The sequence below is a fragment of the Bufo bufo genome, chromosome 9 (genome assembly GCF_905171765.1).
Source record: "Bufo bufo chromosome 9, aBufBuf1.1, whole genome shotgun sequence".
NCBI lineage: Eukaryota > Metazoa > Chordata > Amphibia > Anura > Bufonidae > Bufo > Bufo bufo.
The window spans coordinates 173040329-173065555 of record NC_053397.1 but is presented as its reverse complement, the minus strand read 5'-3'; the positions used below and the strand labels follow the sequence as shown (position 1 = coordinate 173065555).

Below are 25227 nucleotides of genomic sequence, written 5' to 3'. Positions count from 1 at the left end.
ATGATTATTAACAGGCTGCGGGCTACTATGAGGTACTGCTGGCGGGGGTAGATGCATTTTTGAGGTGACAGGTTCCCTTTAAAGTATCATAATATATGTCCATGTAATGTACAATATATCTAAACTACACACAAAGGAACTAATACTGTTTCCAAAAAGGAGAAAACAAATCTGTGATTCTCACCATAACAGAAGAGCCCATCTCCAGTATAGTCATCAAAACAGGTACAACGCGCCAGTCCGAAGGGAGCTTTAGCACACTTTGCATACTTGGAGCATCCCCCATTGTTCACGGTGCAGGGATCCATTTCTGAAATCACAAGGAAGACATTATTTACTATGTTGATTTGGACATTAAAAATACGACTAAAAGACAGCAGATGAAAAGTGTCTGGTGGATACAGGGCAAGATACCTCATTCATGGCTAAATACAGTACGTGGTTTTTACATGTGATTCAGGAGAAAGGACCGCTCTGTAAACAGCAAATAGTAGTATAAAGTATGTTTCAGAAGGATTTATTAAAGTAATATACAAGTATTCTATAAAGAACATGCCGTAATAGTGATATCCTGTACCCTCACAAGCAACATATGTGGTGTGCGATGGATGCACGAGCCCTGGATCAGTACGTAGAAAATTATACTCCACACATGGTCTACGGGAAAAGGAACTAGTGCGCCCCGTGCTGCAAATAGCAGTCCGCAATGCATGAGTGCCCGCCATTTGCAGATGTGGACCAATTCACTTGATTCAGTCCGCACCGCCAAAAAAGCGCTCCGTGGTGCTTTTGCGCCGTATCTTGCAAATTGCGGATCCATTGCAGTGATATGGAGCATACATGGCCGGTGCCCATATATTTCGGACCCGCTCTATGCGAGCCTCAATGCGGGCACAGGCCGCACACGTTCATGTGCATGAGCCCTAAAGAAGAGGATGTGGCGGATACCTTACCACAGCAGTCCCATGTCAGTAAGCCTGCTCTGTGATTGGCTACATGGACTGGATAATGCCTAATGCAGCCATATTGCTACTGTACTTCCGCCTTCCGGTCTACAGTTATGCAGTCTAGAAATCTATGTCAAAATACAGTAGTTTACCTGATTCATTATTGCAAAGAATACAACGGGCAAATTAATCTAAAGACGACCTGTCCAAGGTCCTGATTTGTCTGTTTGGTAAATACTTGTGATCCCCATAAAAAAGCAATGCCTGATCATCTGTTCTAATAGCGCTGTATTGTATTGAATATATGAACACATTGATTACTGGAAGTCACTATTCTGCTTGTCAAAGGTGTGTGTCCCTATACAGTCAGGCACATGTAAGGACACATCCCCAGCAGGTGACATCCAATTTCCAATATACAGTATACTGTATATAATGGGACCCGGTGACGTTGATTCAGCTGGACAAAAACCAGTGCTTGTAGCAGTTTTTGTCCGGCTGAATCCCCCCTAATGCTGGAAACAGGCCAGATCCCCATTGGGTCCCAATATAGTAAATTGGCTCCGGTGGTACAGGCAACTGTATATGGCTATGCCAGATATGATGAACTCTGGCAGGCTGTTCCTCTGTCTGAACAACCTGCCAGGAGATTTTAACACTAGTGTGAAACTAGCCTAGACTGTCTAGCTGGAAATTGCCTGCACCGCCGATGCCCATTGACTACAATGGGACCCGGCCTATTTCCACCATTAGTGCCGGACAAAAAGCGCTCTGTTTTTTTTCTGGTGGAATCCCGGCACTAATCCCGGTCACATTGTAGTCAATGAGGCCTGGTCATGCTCTGGCCCTTTCCGGCTATGTGGATATGATGATCTCCGGCAGGCTGTACCACTGCCAGAACAGCCTGCCAAAAAAAGGGAAACTACCCTAATGTAACTGCACACATTGCAGGTTCCAAGCTTTTTTGCTATGTGGATTTTCATGAAAATACGATACTAGCAATGTAAATGCGTTGCATATTTTGTACGTCAAACTGCCCTGCGGATTTTAAACGCGGTAGCACATAAATTTTGCGATTCCACACATTATGTATAGTCGATTTCCCCATAGGCTTAAATTAGACTGCTAAAATAAATAGACAATCCACACAAAAAAAAAAACGCAACAAAGACCATATAAAAATTGCTGAACAACGCACTAAAACAGCAATAAATAGTGCAGATTTACGTGCAGTTTTTATTGCTTTTTTTTCCATGCAGATTTTATTGCATACCAATCCTCCCTGTGTGCAGGTAGCCAAAAGGTGGGGATGATTTGTCATCCGGCATCAGCCACTGTGATACACCTGGCGCAGTTTTAGACTGTCTACAAATTAGACAGGATTTAGTAAATCTGCCCCAGGGCTCCAGGAAAAGATGCTACATTAACAATTCTTGACTAAAACAGATATGTATTTAGCAACATCCATACTTGTATATAGGGATTCATCTCGGGAGATTATTTTAAATGTAGGCATACCATTGTCCATAATTTACGGTGCTTTTGGTTATTATATGTCATATTCTTGAATAGAGATGGCCAGTTCACAGTGTTCGCCGGCGAACACATGCGATCTGCCATCTTAACTGACAAGTCCGGCGAGGCACAGGTAAGTCCCCCGGAGGCTGTTCTCGGAAATGCCTGCTCCCGGAGACCGCATTTTCATTTCAGACCGGCTCGCGCACAGGCACAGGTAAGGACTTACCTGTGCCTCGCTGGACTTGTCAGTTAAGATGGCAGATCGCATGTGTTCACTGGCGAACACTGCGAACTGGCCATCACTGGTCTTGAAACTGAGCTATCACTAAGCCATCTGAATATTTCTGTTGGGAGTTGTACACAATTATGTGGATTATACCATATAAAAAGTTCTGCTCTTACCTGTGCAATGTGTTCCATTTCCTACATAGCCAGCAATGCACGAGCATCTCACAGCTGAATCTGTAGTATCTGCAATGCAGCTGGTAAAAAATAATAACTTTTTTTTTACTAATTTGCCCAGAGACAGAGCTGCAACAAAAAAACAGGGCTATTTCATATCATTATTAATGATCGGCGGTATAACCTGAAAATCCTGTTCCCTATTACAAGATGGTAAAAGTTTTCCCATGTTGTATGCGGATCCAAACTGACAGAAGGTGTGGCCACACAAGTAGGCGGGGTCAGCAATACCATAGCGCAAAATTCCGTCCCAGCAGAACCCTATACCACAGTGCGGCACAATATATTGCTCCAAAAGCTGTCGCTCTCTGGTGGCCATCAATAGCTGCTATTGTCTGTCCTCCTCCAGTTGTGTCTGATTAAGATATGGAGCAGGGGGCTCATATCCCCTCTGCCTCGTCTTTCTTCCAAGCTATACATGTTAAGGTCCTTTAATCTTTCCTGGTAAGTTTTATCCTGCAATCCATGTACCAGTTTAGTAGCTCTTCTCTGAACTCTCTCCAAAGTATCAATATCCTTCTGGAGATGAGGTCTCACTAGTTCTCTGTAGAGCGGCATGAGCACCTCCCTCTTTCTACTGGTAATTCCTCTCCCTATACACCCAAGCATTCTGCTAGCATTTCCTGCTGCTCTATGACATTGTCTGCCTACCTTTAAGTCTTCTGAAATAATGACCCCCAAATCCCTTTCCTCAGATACTGAGGTTAGGACTGTATCACTGATTTTATATTCTGCTCTTGACAGTAAGGTGCATCCCCAGTTACAACAGAAAAGCATAGTGTAAAAAAAAAAGTGCTACAATAGTTTTTTCTGACGATTGATGTATAAAATATAAAAAAGTAAAAAAAATTAACAACCTCTCCCCCCCAAAAAAATTCCCTGCCCTAAACAATGTCATAGACCTGTAAATTAAAAAGAAAAATATTTCAGAGTAATACTATACTATTACCAGATAAAAATGCAAACAAACACAGTCATGTGCATGAGACCTTATGTGTATAAAATGATATTAAAGAAACCTTCATTGTTCCATTGTTTATGAAAAAAAAATCACAAAAATCATTTTACATGCATCATGTCCCAACAAACAAAAAAATCATAGCAGTTAAACAGTGCAAGACAAATAGTTAAAGGGGTTGTGCAGCAATTTATATTGATAACCTATCCTCAGGATAGGTCATAAATATCTGATTGGGGGGGGGGGGGGGGGTTTCGACACCCGGGATCCCCATGATCAGCTGTTTCAAGATGAGGCGGTGCTCCATGCGAGCGTCGCTTCATGTTTATTACATTTTCATCTCGGAAGTGCAGTGTAATGACGAGTACTCGCTCCATTCAAGAGGAGAATATGCGTGGTGTAAAGACAGGGAAGCGGCGCTCACACGGAGAGCCTCCTCCTCTTCAAACAGCTGATTGGTGGGGGTCCCGGGGGTTGGACTCTCGCTGATCAGATATTGATGACCTATCCTGACGGATATATATAATCATTATAAATTGCTACACAACCCCTTTAAACTGTCAACGTCAACCTGATATTAAAAAAATGGTATCTGAGCTGAAGGCAGCATGTTATTGAGCAGGAGAAGCTGAGCAGATGGATATATACCAGTGGTCCCTCAAGTTACAATATTAATTGGTTACAGGAACAAGTCCTTATATATAACAGTCAGAAATAGCTGCTAACTACCAACTAATACAGGTATTTTACCAGAGAAGTAGCCTTGATTGGTTGGGTATGAGTCTGAGGCATTGTGTGTTGAGTCTGGTTCCAACTTACGATGGGTAAGAAAAGACCATTGTATGCTGAAGATATTGTATCCTGAGGCCATTGTATCTTGAGGGATCACTTGTAGTTTTATAGGGGGAAATTCAATAAAACTTCAGTAAATTTTCCATGTATATCTGAAGTCCAGGAGGTGGTCCTATCAGTGATTGACAGCCTTCCCTCTATGACTGTGGATACAGAGATACCTGTCAATCACTGATAGGACCTCCTCCTGGACTTCAAAGCCCAGAATGAGCAGGGGTTTAAATGTATAAGTTTTACTGAATCTTTTCCCATACAACTATCTATCTATCTGCTAAACTACTCCTCCTCTATACCATGCTGCCTGATTTCAGGTTTCCTTTAAGACTGAAATAACCTTAGTACTGAAAAAAATGAAAAACAGCAAAAACCGAGCTGGGAAACCACATGGAGTCAGGTTGGTACTGCGTGCCGAGTGCTATTCGCCGATCACTCTCCTCTCCGTGTCCTGCCTATACTACTTTTTAGTACCAGTACTCATGCATGTCAATGCTTTATGGATAATCCACTTACTTGGCATATAAACTGCAGCTGCCATTGCACAAATCTTTTTTGATATCTGAAAAACAAATGAATTTGACATAAATTACTGCAAGTATAAAAGAGACAAGTCACCAATATAAAAGAGACAAGAAGGAATATAAAAAGCCCCCATCTGTAATAATGATAGATATCAGCACATCTCAGCCAGAATATACCGCACTGCTGTTCTTCTTTGAGATTGGACCAGGAGTAGAGGTTCACCTACCGGGGGAGGCTGGTTAGGAGTTTCCCCGTTGGAATAAAGTTGGGCATCAATACTGTACACAAAAGGGATCATGTTGGGGGGCATGATATTTGTATCTCTCCACTATCCGCAGTAATTCTGCCAGGGTCTGCATTTGGCAAAGCAAATCATGACACGTTTCTAGTGCGCAGGGTGAACACCTAATGCCCAGTGACATATGTGCAGCGCGTGTCCAGTGTTTCAGTTGAGCAATTTCCATTAACGGGAGAGGGGAACCAAACATGACTTGCATAGGTGTCCTCTGAACATGGGACCAACACAGATGTCTTCAGCTGCCAAGCACACATGTAACAGGTCAGCCGGTGTCATAGGGACAAATCTGCTGACAGATGTCTTTTAAAGAAGTTGTTCTGTGCTACAATATTGATGACCTATGCTCAGGATAAGTCATCAATATCTAATCAGCAGCCACTGCGAAAGAACCGACACACAAGTCATTTTGAAATGGCGCTCACATAAGCGCTGCTACAGCTGATTGGCTTGAGTGCCAGGAGTCAGACCACCACCGATCTTTATATTGATGAGCTATCCTAAGCATAGGTCATGAATACTGTAGCACTGTACAACTTTTTTAACATCAGAAAAGGTCCTGTTAAGAGCGGGGGGGGGGGGGGGGGGTGATCCACTGTGGAGCGGATACAGGACCATATAAACAATATTCTACATTCTGGTGGTGAACAAACAGTCCACTGGAGTGGAATTAAATTTTCCTTTAATATTGTATATGTATTTTATGTAATTTCCACTTATGTAGATAAGGACAGGTTCACAAACCCTAACACTGAAGATATAAATATTTTTTTCAATGTGTGGATAACCCTGGGATATAGTTACCTACGTCACAGGCGAAACCAGTCCAGCCTTTATCACAATGACAGAAGCCATCCCCATGAAGTCCATCATTACATATTCCATGAATACAGTCACATTCTGTAAAACAGACCGAAAAAATAAAAATATAGAGAAACACTGGCACCAATAAGCTCTAATGCCATTTGTCACTTTTCACTCATTTTTGCACATGTCACAAACATAGTTTGGTGGCTACGTAGTCTCTACATACTCTTGCCACTCAGCAGAAACTACTTCATCCATGTACTCTTTGGAAAATAATTTTATAAAGCTCTGCACTCAAGATAAAATAGGAGTTTGCGACTTATCTTCGCAAAAAAACTTTTCTGACATTTTGTGTTTTTATACTGCTGGTCTTTAGAAGAGAAGTTGAGTTGGTTAGCTTGTCAAGCAGATATTAGGACAGATTTATCAACGCAAAAATTGTCGCACTAAGGCCAGGTTCACATCACTGTAATGAATTCAGTTATTGGTTTCCGATATTACAAGGTCCGTCCTGCATAACGGAAACCAGACGGATCCGTTATGCTTGCCTATAGACTTCTATTATTACGGATCAAAACGGAATGCTTCTTAGAAGCTTCCGTTTTGATTTCTGTCTTATGCATTCCGTTATTTTCCGTTATAATGGAAACCAATAATGGAATACATAACGGTGATGTGAACCTGGGGTTACTGCAAAGGCCGAGGCATAGACTATGTTAATGCAATATGGGGGAGATTAATTTATTAAGGAACACACACACACTTTATACACATCCATTTTTTAAAGGCTATGTACACTTTTGGGGGTGATTTTTTTAAATTATTGCATTCTACTCATTTTGAGCAAAAAATCACTTCATCTTTATTAAAAATTTTGCACCCCTGTCTCGAGATTCTCTAGTACCAGGCTCTGAATTTTCACTCTGTTCTATCAGATCAGCTGATAGGTCCTTATCTCTAACCTTAAAAAAACTCATTATAGCTCAATCCTTATCTTACAGATAAGAAGTGTTAAAGTGTGGAGTTCACTGTTAAAGGGGGTGAGCGACTGTGGAGTTCACTGTTAAAGGGGCTGGGTGCTGTAGAGGTCACTGTCATGGAGGATACTGTCAATATCTTTTAACCATCTCCCGTCACACTAACGCCGAAAGGCGTCAGTGCGGCGGCTCTCTCAGGTCTCGATGACGCGCAGCTTAGAAGTTGATCTACAGCCTGCCAGCAGCGATCATTCGCTGGCAGGCTGTAGATGCGATTTTTTTTAACCCCAGAAAGGTATATTAGACGCTGTTTTGTTAACAGCGTCTGATATACCTGCTACCTGGTCCTCTGGTGGTCCCTTTTGCTTGGATCGACCACCAGAGGACACAGGCAGCTCTGTAAGTAGCACCAATCACCACACCACACTACACCCCCCCTGTCACTTATTAACCCCCTATTAACCCCTGATCACCCCATATAGACTCCCTGATCACCCCCTGTCATTGATCACCCCCCTGTAAGGCTCCATTCAGATGTCCGTATGTGTTTTGCGGCTCCGCGGATCCGCAAAACACGGACACCGGCAATGTGCTTTCCGCATTTTGCGGATCCGCACATTGCCAGAACTATATAGAAAATGCCTTTTCTTGTCCGCAATTGCGGACAAGAATAGGACATGTTCTATAGGCTCTACAAAAAAACGCAGTGTTCGCCCGATCAGGCCTGATCTTGTGCGCACACTTGCATTGAGTCCGCCCCACTGCAGTGACAGAATATTTTTTTTCTGATCACTGCAAAAACACAGTAAAATCGCTGCGGCGCTATAAAGATCACTTTTGAGGGGCATGGCGAGTTCATAGAAGTTTTTTTATTTTTTTTGGCACAAGTTAGCGGAAATTGATTTCTTTTTTGTTTTTTCTTACAAAGTCTCATATTCCACTAACTTGTGACAAAAAATAAAATCTTACATGAACTCACCATACCCCTCACGGAATCCAAATGAGTAAAAATGCCCTGTGAAATCCTAAAGGTACTCATTGGAATTTGGGCCGCTTTGCGCATCTTGGCTGCAAAAAACTGTCACACATGTGCTATCGCCGTACTCAGAAGTAGGGCAATGTGTTTTGGGGTGTATTTTTACATATACCCATGCTGGGTGAGAGAAATATCTCTGTAAATTGACAACTTTGTATAAAAAAAATGGAAAAATTTGTCATTTACAGAGATATTTCTCACACACAGTATGGGTATATGTAAAAATACACCCCAAAACACATTGCCCTAATTCTTCTGAGTACGGCGATACCACATGTGTGACACTTTTTTGCATCATATAGTACATGAGAAACTCTTTCTAACAAAGCTAGAACCAGCCCTGTACCTCACATGGATCCAGAGATCTCCCCAGTCATTGCTCCAATAGCTCTGCTAGATTTATATCAAGCTGACAGCTGAAGGGGAGTGTCTTTTCCACTGCAGCTAAGGGGGCGTGTCCCAGCTCTCCCTATGACAGCTCAGGGGGCGTGTCTCAGCTCTCCCTATCACAGCTCAGGAGGCAGTTGTAGGATGAAACTGAGCATGTGCGGCCTTCTCAGTGAGCAGGTCAAATAAAATAAGAAATTAAGTGGCGCTATAAAGATACGTTTTACTGAATAACTCAGTAGCTATACAAAATTTTTAATTACATGCAATTACAAAAGTATTTAGATCCAGGTGCTGGTTTGAAAACTGTGGAATAGTTTTCATGGGACAACCCCTTTAAGTGTCAAGAGTGGTGGAAATCTCAAAAACTCACAATTTCTTGCAAAAAATATTTTGTACACCAGAATACTGTCATATGCATCTGATGATAAAACCGCCCCCTATGTACTACAATTGGACAATAATGACAGTCTGAATGTAGCCCAAAGGAACCTCAGAATCTATTATTGTAATTGCACAAAACCCATGTCATAAAAGGGGACTGCTGATTCAAATTCCATTTTCCCCTATTAACGGTGATCTGTAGCAAAGAGTGGACACCGCTCTGTTGGCCTCAGCATGAATATATATCATATTCCCCCAACATCCAAAGATTCAAGAGTAACCTGAAAACCAACCTTTTCAGGAAAGGCTACCATCTGCAATGAGCATGCTGCCACCACACAGCCACAAGAGCAGCCTATACCCTCACCTACTGTGTTCTCCCCTTCCCTTATAGATTGTAAGCTCTTGTGGGCAGGGTCCTCTACCCCTCTGTACCAGTCTGTTAATAATTTCTTGTTTACACTGGGTTCACGCTGCGTTTAGCCCTCTGGGGTATATGTTTGAATAACTAAGAACAGTATTCAAATATATACTGCAAGTGATCCACTCACTTTAGTTATGCAAACAGAGGGACTCATCTTTGGACTCCATTTGATCTGTTTTCCATTTGTTTCCAGCTATTTTTCACAGACTTCTTTATTCCGTCTGGCAAAACAGCGGAAACGAATGTAAAGCAGGTAAAAACAGACGAGTCCTTTGGGCTCCATTTGCCTCACTGAAGTGAATGTACCTGTTGCGGTACTGAGGAAATTGATGCAAAACACGTGTCAGGGTCTCTAAGAGGTGCCAGTAGCCGGGTCTGTATTGTGTAAATGTTGTGACTCATGGGGCCAGATTTATCATTACACTTACATCTTACTCCACTTTTACATATGTCCAAAGTCACTTTTGGCCAAGTCAGATTTAATAATGGTCCTTTAATACTGTGATAAATGCGGTTTGACGGCAGCAGTTTATCCTTCAGTAAGCGGCTTTACAAAAGTCGCATGTCTTTCCGAAAAATTCACATGTTCTATTAAAAAGTCACATAAGATCCTCAAGGTCCTCAATGGAGTGAAATAGCGCAAAAAAATTTAGCAACTTTTTAAAATTGTCGCAATAGTAAATCTGTCTAGAGATTCATTTACATAAGAAAACACGCCCACTTTCAGAAAATTGGCGAGCATAGCGCAGAACCAATAAAGATCGTAAATTTTTGCACAGTTTTAGCGATTGTGCAAAAAATTTTGACTTTTTTACTCCATTATTTTGACTTGAGCTAATGATAAATCTGGCCCACGGTCTTTTATCTACACTGAACAAAAATAAAAAAAAAGCAACACTTTCGGTTTTGCTCCCATTTTGCATGAGCTGAACTCAAAGATCTTAAACATTTTATACATACACAAAAGACCCATTACTCTCAAATATTGTTCACAAATCTGTCTAAATCAGTGTTAGTGAGCACTTCTCCTTTGCCGAGATAATCCATCCCACCTCACAGCATGAATATTGCACAGGTGTTACTTGGACTGCCCACAATAAAAGGTCACTCTGAAATGTGCAGTTTGATCACACAGCACAATGCCACAGATGTCGCAACGTTTGAGGGAGCGTGCAATTGGCATGCTGACTGCAGGAATGTCTACCAGAGCTGTTGCCCGTGCAATGAATGGTTATTTCTCTACCATAAGCCGTCTCCAAAGGCGTTTCAGAGAATTTGGCAGTACATCCAACCGGCCTCACAACTGCAGACCACGTGTAACCACACCAGCCCAGGACCTCCACATCCAGCATGTTCACCTCCATGATTGTCTGAGACCAGCCACCCGGACAGCTTCAGCAACAATTGGTTTGCATAACCAAAGAATTTCTGCACAAACTGTCAGAAATCGTCTCAGGGAAGCTCATCTACATGCTCGTCGTCCTCATTGGGGTCTGGACCTGACTGCAGTTAGTCGTCGTAACCGACTTGAGTGGGCAAATGCTCACATTCGATGGCGTCTGACACGTTGGAGAGGCGTTCTGTTCACGGATGAGTCACGGTTTTCACTGTTCAGGGCAGATGGCAGACACAGTGTGTGGCGTCGTGTGGGTGAGCAGTTTTCTGACGTCAATGTTGTGGATCGAGTGGTCCATGGTGGCGGTGGGGTTATGGTATGGGCAGGCGTATGTTATGGACCACGAACACAGGGGCATTTTATTGATGGCATTTTGAATGCACAGAGATACCGTGACGAGATCCTGAGGCCCATTGTTGTGCCATTCATCCACGACCATCACCCCATGTTGCAGCATGATAATGCACGGCCCCATATTGCAAGGATCTGTACACAATTCCTGGAAGCTGAAAACATCCCAGTTCTTGTATGGCCAGCATACTCACCGGACATGTCACCCATTGAGCAAAACCCATGCGTTTATATTGTTCAGTGTAGGTGGGGGAGCCACATGGTTTGATTTTGTATTTTATTTATACTTGTTTTTCCATCCCACTACTTGTAATGTTATAACTGGATGTCCCGACATGTTTTGAGCACTCTCCATGTGGTTGTGTTTCTTTGTCTTTGCATCTATTTATTTGTTTTATCAATTTCAATAAAGATATCATTTTGGATATTATTTTTGCATTATATTTTTGTATAGGGTGAGTATCTGGGTTTCAATCCCAGACCCATCTGGGTTTGTCCCATCTAGGAGCTATTCATTTTTGACACTTGCATTTTATTCGTGTTGTACAAGAGTATTCCGGTTTTGTGTTTTATTGCTCATTGGTATCCCCCTTATTAGTCATTAAGTTGTATCATTACCTTTAGACTAAAACATGCTTTAAAGAAAGGGATAGAGACAAACATAGTGGTTGTGACATGGCCAAAACATCCCACATCATATGGTTTTACCACAAAAGGCACAGTTTTCAAACAGATTTTTATTCTCTGCGTGTTTTGCATGTTTTTCACCTGCAGGATCAGACGTTTATTAGCAAGCAATCCTAAAACGACCTCAATTTGAGGTAAAATGGCTTGTCAGCATACTTTTCAGCCACAACGTGTCTCTACCATCATTGGTACCATGTCACATTATCAGAGATTAGAATAAGAGAAACTGAATTACCAGTTTGGCAGTTTTTCCCATATTTTCCAGCTTCACAGGTTTCACAAGCCGTTCCATGAAAACCTTCTTTGCATATACAGTCTCCAGTTCCATAAATCCCATGTCTGCATTTTCCATTGTTTGAACAGGTGTTGTTCAGTCCACCTGGGCATGCTAGACACTGGTGTCCATAAAAGCCTTCACAACACTGAAGAACCTGGGGCAGGGGAACACAGCTTAATCATTACAGCCTTCACTGAAACATTTGGGTTCCACTGAGCTGTGGCTACACGGTAACCGGCTGCAAAACACGTTGCACGACCAAAGATCATAGTGTGGCGCTGCATTGCAACTAGTGAAAGTGAACGGGGTGGAGTTGTGAGCTACTGCAAGGAAACTTACATTTCAACTATTGGTTGGCAGCCATCTACAATCCCAGCAGATTTCACTATGTTGCGGTGTAATGTAGCATTGAAGTGCTTCAATCTTTGGTCGGCCGACGTGTGTTGAGGCCAGAGTCACCGTAATATTCCAGTCTAACGCTCGCCAATTAATACTTCATTTAGATATTACTGTTCAGAGGAGTCCATTTAAAGGGAACCTGTCACCTGGATTTTGGGTATAGAGCTGAGGACATGGGTTGCTAGATCACCGCTAGCACATCCGCAATATCTAGTCCCCATAGCTCTATGTGCTTTTATTGTGTATAAAAACCGATTTGTTACATATGCAAATTAACCTGAGATGAGTCAGAGCTTGAAAATATGACTCTTCTCTGGTCACACAAATAAGATATGACTCTTATGCTAATTTGCATATGTATCAAATAGTTTTTTATACACGATAAAAGCACACAGAGCTATGGGGACTGGGTATTGCGGATGTGCTAGCGGATATCTAGCAACCCATGTCCTCAGCTCTATACCCAAAATCCAGGTGACAGGTTCCCTTTAAGATGCATTAGAAATGAATAATACTGCATGGAAATGATGTTCAACATACCAACTGGAAACTGATATTACCATGTGCTGATCATAAAATTACAGCCGTAAATATGTGATGGTGATTAGGATTCTAATTCATTTTTTAATACGTATAAATTGACAGGAGATGGCTGATCACAAACTATACTTACAGTTGTGAAAGAAACGCAGCTGAACCTGCAACCAACCGTGGTCCGACTTCTTCTTTTATATGTACACACCCCTGATCCTATGCCTAACGGTTCCTATGCATAAAACATACAGTTACTCTCTTCAGTGCAAAGTGTCTTAGTTATTGACCGGTAATCACAGTTGTTATTCTAAATGGTGGTAATTACATGGATGTATTAGGCTACTTTCACATCAGCGATTTTGTGGTCCGGTTTTGAGATGCTGCAGGGGATCTCAAAACCACGGCAAAAACGCTTCCGTTGTAATAATATGACCGGCTGCATCCTCTCAGAATGGATCCAGTTGTATTATATCGAAATTGAAAAAAACAGATCTGGCACCATTGACTTACATGATTTTTGCTGCCGGATCTGACTTGTTCAGTTTCCCATGCCGCATACAAAAATGCTACTTGCAGCGATTTTGTGTCCAGCATGGGAACACAACAGACTGCACTGGAATGCATTCTGGTGCACTCCTTTCCGGTTTGTTCAGTTTTGTCCCGATTGACAATGAATGGTGACAAAACTGAACCTTTGTGCTGCGGTTTTGAGAGCCTGTGCCAGATCTCAAAAACGGACTGCACAATGCAGATGTGAAAGTAGCCTTACATGGGTGTGCCGATTTCTTCAAAGTGGGGCCCACTCTATGAAGTGGCCATCTGCTATGACTAGAAGGCAGTCCACCGATGGACGCCTGCTCTTATGACAACTGTATGTCCTTTTGGGACAAGGCATTTGAGGCAGTTTACTAGATGCCAGTAGTTTATAGTGGGGCAGTCAGTCACTTACCTTAAGAACTGTGTCCTCTGGACATCGAATTCCTGCATTACAAGGACCACATTTTGTCTGCAGCAAAAAGAATTAGTGTTGAAGAACAACAGCGGTTTCTAGCAGAGCGTTGGTTCTATTACGTTAGTCATTAATGTAACAAACTTGTAGATAAAGTACACTGCCTGTCCAAAAAAAAAAGTCGCCACAAAAAAAAAGGTCACACAATCTAATATTTTGTTGGACCGCCTTTAGCTTTGATTACGGCACGCATTCGCTGTGGCATTGTTTCTATAAGCTTCTGCAATGTCACAAGATTTATTTTCATCCAGTGTTGCTTAATTTTTCACCAAGATCTTGCATTGATGATGGTAGAGTCTGACTGCTGCGCAAAGCCTTCTCCAGCACATCCCAAAGATTCTCAATGGACTCTGTGGTGGCCAATCCATCTGTGACCATGATGTCTCATGCTCCCTGAACCACTCTTACACAATTTAAGCCCGATGAATCCTGGCATTGCCATCTTGGAATATGTCCGTTCTATCTGGGAAGAACAAATCCATTGATGGAATAACCTGGTCATTCAGTATGTTCAGGTAGTCGCTGACCTCATTCTTGGAGCACATACTGTTGCTGAACCTAGACCTGACCAACTGCAGCAACCCCAGATCATAGCACTGCCCCCACAGGCTTGTACAGTAGGCACTAGGCATGATGGGTGCATCACTTCATCTGCATCTCTTCTTACCCTGATGCGCCCATCACTCTGGAACAGGGTAAATCTGGACTCATCAGACCACATGACCTTCTTCCATTGCTCCAGAATCCAAACTTTATGCTCCCTAGCAAATTGAAGCCTTTTTTTCTGGTTTGCCTCACTGATTAGTGGTTTTCTTACGGCTACACAGCTCTTCAGTCCCAATCCCTTGAGTTCCCTTCGCATTGTGCGTGTGGAAATGCTCTTTCTTTCACTATTAAACATAGCCCTGAGTTCTACTGTTGTATTTCTTCGATTTGATTTCACCAAACGTTTATGTGATCGCCAATCACGATCATTCAGGATTTTTTTCCCGCCACACTATCCTTCCAGTTTTTATTAATGCGTTGGACAGTTCTTAACCCAATTTTGGGTTGGTGACTTTTTTGGACAGGCAGTGTAATACATACAGTTCCTTTTGTTGGCAGAATATACTATGCTTGTAACCCACTGGTGCTAAAAGTCACTTTTACAGCACTGGCGCAATGTACTTAGTGCAAAACGCTCTAAATTTACAGCCAGAGGATAATGGGGGTACAGAAGCTGTGTTCACGACATCCACAGCAGATGTCAGCTGTATTTAATTTTCGGTTCAGGGGCACTGAACCCCTCAGATATCACAGTCAATAACTACCGCAGCATCAATGTGCTTATAAAGCTGGAGGGAGTGTTTTCGTTAACTGACCAGCACCAAGCGTGACGCAACCACTGGGTGCCAATGGGTTTCTATGGCAGCCAGGGGCCCAAAGGCCCCCAGGTCTGTTGTGTGTCAGTTTTACAATGTATTACAAAGTATTATGTATGCATTAAAAACAAAAAAAGAGAAAAGCTAACTAAAATCTTCAGAAAAAAAGGATTCCAAAGTAAAAAATAAAATAACTGCTTTATTATGGAAAATACAATATTTAGCCGCACATGAACACCATAAAAATAGCAGAGCCGCAGGGTTACTTTGTTCACCTCCCCTCCAAAACAGGAATAAGGGTTACAAGGCCAATAAATATGTATAACGGAAGCTAAATAGCACCAATTTAAACAAATGGGGATTACAATTGACTTTTTTTTTTTGCAGAGGTGAACCCCACCTTCTATAGATCTTTCAATGGTAAAATGCTATTTGACTGTAGAAATAGAAATTATATTTTTGTAATACCCCAGAGTGGTATTACCATTCCTACACGCTGTTACGGTCTATAATGATTAAACAATATCGGTCACAAAATGCACATAGCTCTACATTTACATATAATGATCCTATGTGGGAAAAACACCCTAAAATAACATACCCACTCAGTGTACAGCAACATACTCAAACCAAAGATAAACTGAGACTAAACGGGTTTTTGTAGCACAATATAAATATACTTTATTTAATAATTACCATTAAATATTAGATGTGATACATCGGATAAAAAAGTGGACTACACCTGAGGGGACATAACACAGTAAACCAGTAGGTGGAGGACATTAAAAAACAACCAAATTGGCTGGAATACACAATGGATACACTAATGTATACAGAAGTCACACAAATACCCAGATCATATCAAAGTGCAAGTGCCTATCTCTATGCATATCTCAGGTACGTGGCTCTCCTGAGGTGGACACTACTGGTTCATGGGTATGTTACTCCATGGGGTGTGAGGCTTCTGCATAAGTGGTTGGTGCCTGCATATGTTATATGTTTCTAGTACACCTGGCCATTTGCCACATGTGATAGAGGGATTACTTTTTGCATTTACTTGTTGCGATCCCCTTGTTTATAGAGTCTGTGTTCACTAACAGTGGACACGGCCACCTAAGTGACTAGCTTATATGTATGTATAGATTTTTGTTTACGGCCTATTTCTAGGGTATTGATGGTTACTTTCTCCATGCTCATAGAGATAGGCACTTGCACTTTGATATGATCTGGGTATTTGTATGACTTCTGTATACATAAGGCTACTTTCACAGTGGCGTTTTGAATTCCGTTTGTAAGATCAGTTTCATGGCTCTCACAAACGGATCAGTTCAGCCCCAATGCATTATGAATAAATAAGGATCCATTCAGAATGCATCAGTTTGTCTCCGTTCCGCCTCCATTCCACTCTGGATGCGGACACCAAAACACTGCTTGCAGCCTGGCGATGCGGAGCCGAACGGATCTGTCCTGACTTACAATGTAAGTCAATGGGAGCGGATCCGTTTTCACTAACACAATATGGTGCAATTGAAAACTGATCCGTCCCCCATTGACTTTTAATGTAAGTCAGGACGGATCCGTTTTGACTTTGTTGTTCATAATGCAAATGGATCCGTTCTGAACGGATACAATCGTTTGCATTATAGGTGCGGACCCGTCTGTGCAGATACCAGACGGATCCGCACCTAACGCAGGTGTAAAAGTAGCCTAAGGCCTCATGCACACGACCGTTGTGTGCACCCGTGGCCGTTGTGCCGTTTTCTGTTTTTTTTCGCGGACAATGGGTCCGTGGAAAAATCGGAAAATGCACCGTTTTGCAGCCGCATCCGTGATCCGTGTTTCCTGGCCGTGAAAGAAATATGACCTGTCCTATTTTTTTCACGGCCAACGGTTCACGGACCTATTCAAGTCAATGGGTCCGTGAAAGAACACGGATGCACACAAGATTGGCATCCGTGTCCGTGATCCGTGGCCGTAGGTTAGTTTTTATACAGACGGATCCGAAGATCCGTCTGCATAAAAGCTTTTTCATAGCTGAGTTTTCACTTTGTGAAAACTCAGAACCGACAGTATATTCTAACACAGAGGCGTTCCCATGGTGATGGGGACGCTTCAGGTTAGAATATACTAACAGAACTGTGTACATGACTGCCCCCTGCTGCCTGGAAGGTGCTGCCAGGCAGCAGGGGGCAGCCCCCCCCCTGTAGTTAACACATTGGTGGCCAGTGTGGCCGGCCCCCCCCCTCCCTCCCCTGTAGTTAACTCGTTGGTGGCCAGTGCGGCCGGCCCCCCCCCTCCCCTGTAGTTAACTCGTTGGTGGCCAGTGGCCCCCCCTCCCCTGTAGTTAACTCATTGGTGGCCAGTGGGCCCCCCCTCCCCTGTAGTTAACTCATTGGTGGCCAGTGCGGCCGCCCCCCCCCCTCCCCTGTAGTTAACTCATTGGTGGCCAGTGGGCCCCCCCCTCCCCTGTAGTTAACTCATTGGTGGCCATTGGGCCCCCCCCTGTAGTTAACTCATTGGTGGCCAGTGCGGCCGGCCCCCCTCCCTCCCCTGTAGTTAACTCGTTGGTGGCCAGTGGGCCCCCCCCCTCCCTCCCCTGTAGTTAACTCGTTGGTGGCCAGTGGGCCTTCTCCCCTCCCTCCCCCTCCTAATTAAAATCTCCCCCCTATCATTGGTGGCAGCGGAGTGTACCGATCGGAGTCCCAGTTTAATCGTTGGGGCTCCGATCGGTAACCATGGCAACCAGGACGCTACTGCAGTCCCGGTTGCCATGGTTACTTAGCAATTTGTAGAACCATTATACTTACCTGCGAGCTGCGATGGTCTGCGTCCGGTCGGGAGCTCCTCCTACTGGTAAGTGACAGGTCCGGCCGAGAGCTCCTCCTACTGGTAAGTAACAGGTCATGTCACTTACCAGTAGGAGGAGCTCCCGGCCGGACCTGTCACTTACCAGTAGGAGGAGCTCCCGACCGGACGCAGACCATCACAGCTCGCAGGTAAGTATAAGGGTTCTACAAATTGCTAAGTAACCATGGCAACCGGGACTGCAGTAGCGTCCTGGTTGCCATGGTTACCGATCGGAGCCCCCAGCGATTAAACTGGGACTCCGATCGGTACACTCCGCTGCCACCAATGATAGGGGGGAAATTTTAATTAGGAGGGGGAGGGAGGGGGGGCCCACTGGCCACCAACGAGTTAACTACAGGGGAGGGAGGGGGGCCGGCCACACTGGCCACCAATGTGTTAACTACAGGGGGGGGGCTGCCCCCTGCTGCCTGGCAGCACCTGCCAGGCAGCAGGAGGCAGTCATGTACACAGTTCTTTTAGTATATTCTAACCTGAAGCGTCCCCATCACCATGGGAACGCCTCTGTGTTAGAATATACTGTCGGATTTGAGTTTCACGATGTAACTCAAATCCGACGGTATATTCTAACATAGAGGCGTTCCCATGGTGATGGGGACGCTTCAAGTTAAAATATACCATCGGATTGGAGAAAACTCCGATCCGATGGTATATTAACTCCTGACTTTACATTGAAAGTCAATGGGGTACGGATCCGTTTGAAATTGCACCATATTGTGTCAACGTCAAACGGATCCGTCCCCATTGACTTGCATTGTAATTCAGGACGGATCCGTTTGGCTCCGCAAGGCCAGGCGGACACCAAAACGACTTTTTTTTTCATGTCCGTGGATCCTCCAAAGATCAAGGAAGACCCACGGACGAAAAAACGGTCACGGATCACGGAAAAACGAAACCCCGTTTTGCGGACGGCAAAAAAATACGGTCGTGTGCATGAGGCCTAAGTGTATCCATTGTGTATTCCAGCTAATTTGGTTGTTTTTTTACTGTCCTCCACCTACTGGTTTATTGTGTTATGTCCCCTCAGGTGTAGTCCACTTTTTTATCCGATGTAGCACATCTAATATTTTATGGTAATTATTGAATAAAATATATTTATATTGTGCTACAAAAACCTGTTTAGCCTCAGTTTATCTTTGGTTTGAGTATACTGTCTCTAATGGGCTAACCGTAATGTCATCTGTGTATTTATTCCAGGTCCTCTTACACTGTGCATTAATTGCTCTGCTATATAACTGTTATTTGTTGTATTACATGTTATATGCCTGGTTCACCAGCAGCTGGCAGCGGATATATGGTAGAGAGATCTGTAGATAGAATGGAACTTACCATTCCATTCCATTCTCCCCCTTTTGGGCAGAAGTGGGCTAGTCCCGTTTCCTACCAAGGGAGGGGCAGCAGGAAGTGTCTAGTAAGTCTAAGCCAGAGAAGATGTAACATTATGTAGCAGCTAGGGAAGGCCGCCCTGCTGCAGCAGGAGTCCCTCAAGAGGGAAGCAGCTCCTAGAGCACCCTGACTCTTTACAGATTTACAAACAGAATATTGCAAAGGGGTCAACAGCCAAAGGAACGGCCAGAGGTACTACGACAGTCCTAAAATCCGTCTGCCAGACTAAAGCTTAGTTTAGAACAGCAGAGAGAGATAAAGCAGAATACTCAAGTTTGCCAGCCAGTTTATGCCAAAACCTGCTGAAACCAAGAAAAAGCCTGAATGTTGAATGGATGCAAGTTTATTCAACTAACACTATTGAACTTTATAACAGTCTGGACTCTACTATTTCTCCACCTCCACCGTTATTCTCCACATTATTGCTTTGGAGCCAAACCGTGGGAATCAACGGTATCCAGGTAGGAGCACCGTGACACACACAGAAACTATTAAGCACCACACCACACCACTCTGCATTGCTAAAAACCTGGGGGGGGGGGGGGGGGGGCGGCACATTGCATTATTTTTTTTAAAGTGTTTTGTGACCGGCAGAATAACATGTCACTTAGGCCTCTTTCACACGACCGTTGTGTGCACCCGTGGCCGTTGTGCCGTTTTCCGTTTTTTTTCGCGGACCCCATGACTTTCAATGGGTCCGTGGAAAAAACGGAAAATGCACCGTTTTGCAGCCGCATCCGAGATCCGTGTTTCCTGGCCGTGAAAAAAATATGACCTGTCCTATTTTTTTCACGGCCAACGGTTCACGGACCCATTCAAGTCAATGGGTCCGTGAAAGAACACGGATGCACACAAGATTGCATCCGTGTCCGTGATCCGTGGCCGTAGGTTACTTTTTATACAGACGGATCCGAAGATCCGTCTGCATAAAAGCTTTTTCATAGCTGAGTTTTCACTTCGTGAAAACTCAGAACCGACAGTATATTCTAACACAGAAGCGTTCCCATGGTGATGTGGACGCTTCTAGTTAGAATATACTACAAACTGTGTACATGACTGCCCCCTGCTGCCTGGCAGCACCAGATCTCTTACAGGGGGCCGTGATCAGCACAATTAACCCCTTCAGGTGCGGCACCTGAATGGGTTAATTGTACTATCATATCCCCCTGTAAGAGATCAGGGCTGCCAGGCAGCAGGGGGCAGACCCTCCCCCCCTCCCCAGTTTGAATATCATTGGTGGCCAGTGCGGCCCCCCCCCCCCTCCCTCTATTGTAATTATTCGTTGGTGGCACAGTGTGCGCCCCCCCCCCCCCTCCCTCCCTCTATTGTAATAATTCGTTGGTGGCACAGTGTGCGCCCCCCATCGGCCCCCCCTCCCTCTATAGCATTAACAAACATTGGTGGCCAGTGTGCGGCCTCCCATCTCCCCCCCCCCCCATCATTGGTGGCAGCGGAGTTCCGATCGGAGTCCCAGTTTAATCGCTGGGGCTCCGATCGGTAACCATGGCAACCAGGACGCTACTACAGTCCTTGTTGCCATGGTTACTTAGCAATAGTACAATAGTAGAAGATTCATACTTACCTGCTGCTGGCTGCTGCTGCGATGTTCGTGTCCGGCCGGGAGCTCCACCTACTGGTAAGTGACAGGGTCTGTGCGGCGCATTGCTAAATGAACTGTCACTTACCAGTAGGAGGAGCTCCCGGCCGGACACGAACATCGCAGCTCCCAGGTAAGTATGAATCTTCTACTATTGTACTATTGCTAGTAACCCGCTGCCACCAATGATCGGGGGTGTTAGATGGGAGGCCGCACACTGGCCACCAATGTTGTTAATGCTATAGAGGGAGGGGGGGCCGATGGGGGGCGCACACTGTGCCACCAACGATTTATTACAATAGAGGGAGGGAGGGGGGGGGGGGCGCACACTGTGCCACCAACGATTTATTACAATAGAGGGAGGAAGGGGGGGGGGGGGGCGCACACTGTGCCACCAACGATTTATTACAATAGAGGGAGGAAGGGGGGGGGGGCGCACACTGTGCCACCAACGATTTATTACAATAGAGGGAGGAAGGGGGGGGGGCGCACACTGTGCCACCAACGAATTATTACAATAGAGGGAGGAAGGGGAAGGGGTCGCACTGGCCACCAATGATATTCAAACTGGGGAGGGGAGGGGGGTCTGCCCCCTGCTGCCTGGCAGCCCTGATCTCTTACAGGGGGATATGATAGTACAATTAACCCCTTCAGGTGCGGCACCTGAGGGGTTAATTGTGCTGATCACGGCCCCCTGTAAGAGATCGGATGCTGCTAGGCAGCAGGGGGCAGTCATGTACACAGTTTGTAGTATATTCTAACTAGAAGCGTCCCCATCACGATGGGAACGCCTCTGTGTTAGAATATACTGTCGGATATGAGGTTTCACGATCTAACTCATATCCGACAGTATATTCTAACATAGAGGCGTTCCCATGGTGATGGGGACGCTTCAAGTTAAAATATACCATCGGATTGGAGAAAACTCCGATCCCATGGTATAAAAGGGACTCCAGACTTTACATTGAAAGTCAATGGGGACGGATCCGTTTGAAATGGCACCATATTGTGTCAACGTCAAACGGATCCGTCCCCATTGACTTGCATTGCAATTCAGGACGGATCCGTTTGGCTCCGCACGGCCAGGCGGACACCAAAACGACTTTTTTTTCATGTCCGAGGATCCTCCAAAAATCAAGGAAGACCCACGGACGAAAAAACGGTCACGGATCACGGAAAAACGGGACCCCGTTTTGCGGACCGTGAAAATATACTGTCGTGTGCAATAAGCCTTAAACTACACAGCGAACAACATAAAAATGAAACCGAAAAACAATGGCAGCATTACTGTTTTCTACATATTTAAAATGTTATGTGTAACCCAAAATGTCGCAATTAAAAGAATACAGCTCATCTTACAAAGAACAAGTTGGCTATGTCATATACAGCTACGTCAATGAAAAATTAAATAAGCAATAAGTTTATAGGTAGGTAGTGATAAAAAAAAAAAAGAAGCTTTGCCCCTAAGGCTGAAAATAGCGGTGTCCTTTATTGGTTAAGAAACATTGCCGAGGGTGCAACCATATTGCATGGATGTTAAGTCCTGGGTGACCATAAGAGTAGCAAGCTCTAATTAAACTAAGACTAAGTTCACATTAGCATTGAGCCTTTCCTGCATGCACAACATTTGTCTCCGCTTCAAAAAAGTCTTTCTCTGAGCGGAAACCTGATGGACTCCATTATAGTCTATGGGGCCCCTAGGCTCCATTCGGCTCAGTTATGTGTCGAATCCGTCCTTTCCGTTCTCCTGCTCCTGTAACTGAACACTGATGTGCACTCAGCCTAATTAAGACTGCAATGTTTAGTCTGCTTTGTCAATAACCGTGCATCATTTGCAATATCACGAAGCCATTAACAATGCAGACCAACTCAACAGTGCGCACCCAATTAGTTTAAAGGGGTTCTCTGGGCATTTTGTCTAATTACTAGTTGTAGCTAACCTGTGGAGCTCTTCTGTTCAGGTCTTGACCGATGTGGCTGCTTTTTTTCCTGTTCAGCTGTGCAATGAGCAGGACCGTGGTACGGTGGCCAATTATGCAGTGGGTCAGAGTATGTGTATATAAGTCTATGGTTTGTTCGCGACGCCAATCACAGTTTGCGCAGGGTACTGTTTCAGGGCCCTTTAAGATGTTATAACTCACGTACCAGGTGAGGAATGCCAGAGTGGGGATAGTGTCTCTGTGTAATGTCAACGGTGTCTCCTACCTTGGTACGGCTGGACTCCTGGATCCTGGCTCACTTGCAATAAATTGAGTGTTGTTAATAGGAATAATTGAGGAACTTTGGTAGTAAGGAATGAGATCCAGACTGGTGATATAATCCAACTCGTCTTTACTGGTTGGAGCTTGAATCCATATGAGATACAGCATTAGTCTTAGGTCCCAGCAGGTTTCTGGCAATGTATGGCAGGGATCAATATCTCTTCTGCTTCTATACTAAATGCCTAGAGAATATGGCAGGTATCTATCTTCTGCTCTATCTTCTGCTTGATATGGGCCTGACTAGCTGAGGAGGAATTTGGCTTCTCCTGGTCTCTGGATAAGTTACTCACAGTTCTGCTCGCAGGGAATGTTTCGTCCTGGAGATCTGTAGTTCTGGAGGTGCTGCTTTCTTGTCAACCAGCTGAGGCTGAAGGCTCAGTCTGGGAAGGGTGATCTTTGGTCTCAGCCGAGACAGATCCTGGTTAGGAATCCCTATTTCTGGGAGCTCCTACTAACACAGCCTTCCCCTAGCCGGGGTGGCTGGTACACTAACTGAAACTTCCTTCTCCTCCCCATGAGGCAGGATGTGGGATCATTCCACACCTCCTCAAAGAGGGGGAGCTAGACTGGAATGAACTATTCCAGTCCAGATATACTAAACTGGCTAAGGGCCTGCTACATACTGCTGCCACCTGCTGGTGCACATGGAAATTACAGCATAAGATATAAAACAGGCCTAGAAAATACATATAATCACAAATGCAATGTTCGATTACACCAGATGACAAAATACATAGACCTAACATGTTGTAGCGGGGTAACAGAGTGTAGTAACATACTCCGGAATGTTACAGCTGCACTGACGATAATGAAACTGGACAGAAAAAAGACTGGGGTAGAAAAGCCAGGAATGTGCGTAAGTGCAGCAGAAATGACGGCATCAAGTGAGTGAGGGACGGTAAGCATTATATAAAAGATCTTCCCTCCACAAGTTACAATTACTAATTAGACAAAATGCCCGGGGAACCCCTTTAATTAGAGCAAATTGAGGGCCACGAGGTACTCAACTGCAGTGCAGCTGTGCCGCAACTACGACATGACCACGCCGTGTGGATGTACGCTGATTGTTTTCATGCCTGAGAAGCTGCTGTGCAAACAATTTTAAAAGTAAACAGTAATGGGCAGGTAAAATGTGTATTGTTGGAAACAGAATTATATATATGTATTTCAAGATGTCTGCTTGTTGTCAGTGAATAAGGACATTTATTCCCATTTATATTCAGAAGCTGAAAGGCCATGCAGTTAATGGGCACAGCACATTGCAGCTATATCACCGAGATGTGATCAGAAAGGTTTTCAGACTCTGGAGGAGATTTATCAAGACCAGGGCTTTCTGCATTGGTCTTGATTAGGCTCACATTTTTTACGGCTCGGATGCGGACCCATTCACTTCAAGGGGGCCACAAAACATGCAGACAGCACTCCACGTGCTATTCGCATCCATTGCTCCGTTCCATGGCCTCTCAAAAAAAAATGCAACATGTCCTATTCCTGTCCGATTTGCAGACAAGAAGAGGCATTTCTATAATGGTCGGCCC

The 25227-nt window shown here is 44.3% G+C and overlaps 1 protein-coding gene across 1 annotated transcript in view; it reads right to left on the bottom strand.

The window, feature by feature from the left end:
* Window positions 1-25227, bottom strand: part of STAB1 (stabilin 1) — a 382691-nt gene that overhangs the window by 176663 nt on the left and 180801 nt on the right. The window contains exons 36-42 of the mRNA XM_040408846.1: window positions 14160-14216; window positions 13350-13442; window positions 12236-12431; window positions 6356-6451; window positions 5248-5293; window positions 2868-2947; window positions 185-310 (exon numbers count right to left, since the gene is read on the bottom strand). Of these exons, the coding sequence (XP_040264780.1) occupies window positions 185-310; window positions 2868-2947; window positions 5248-5293; window positions 6356-6451; window positions 12236-12431; window positions 13350-13442; window positions 14160-14216 (694 nt within the window). The remainder of the gene's footprint in view (window positions 1-184; window positions 311-2867; window positions 2948-5247; window positions 5294-6355; window positions 6452-12235; window positions 12432-13349; window positions 13443-14159; window positions 14217-25227) is intronic.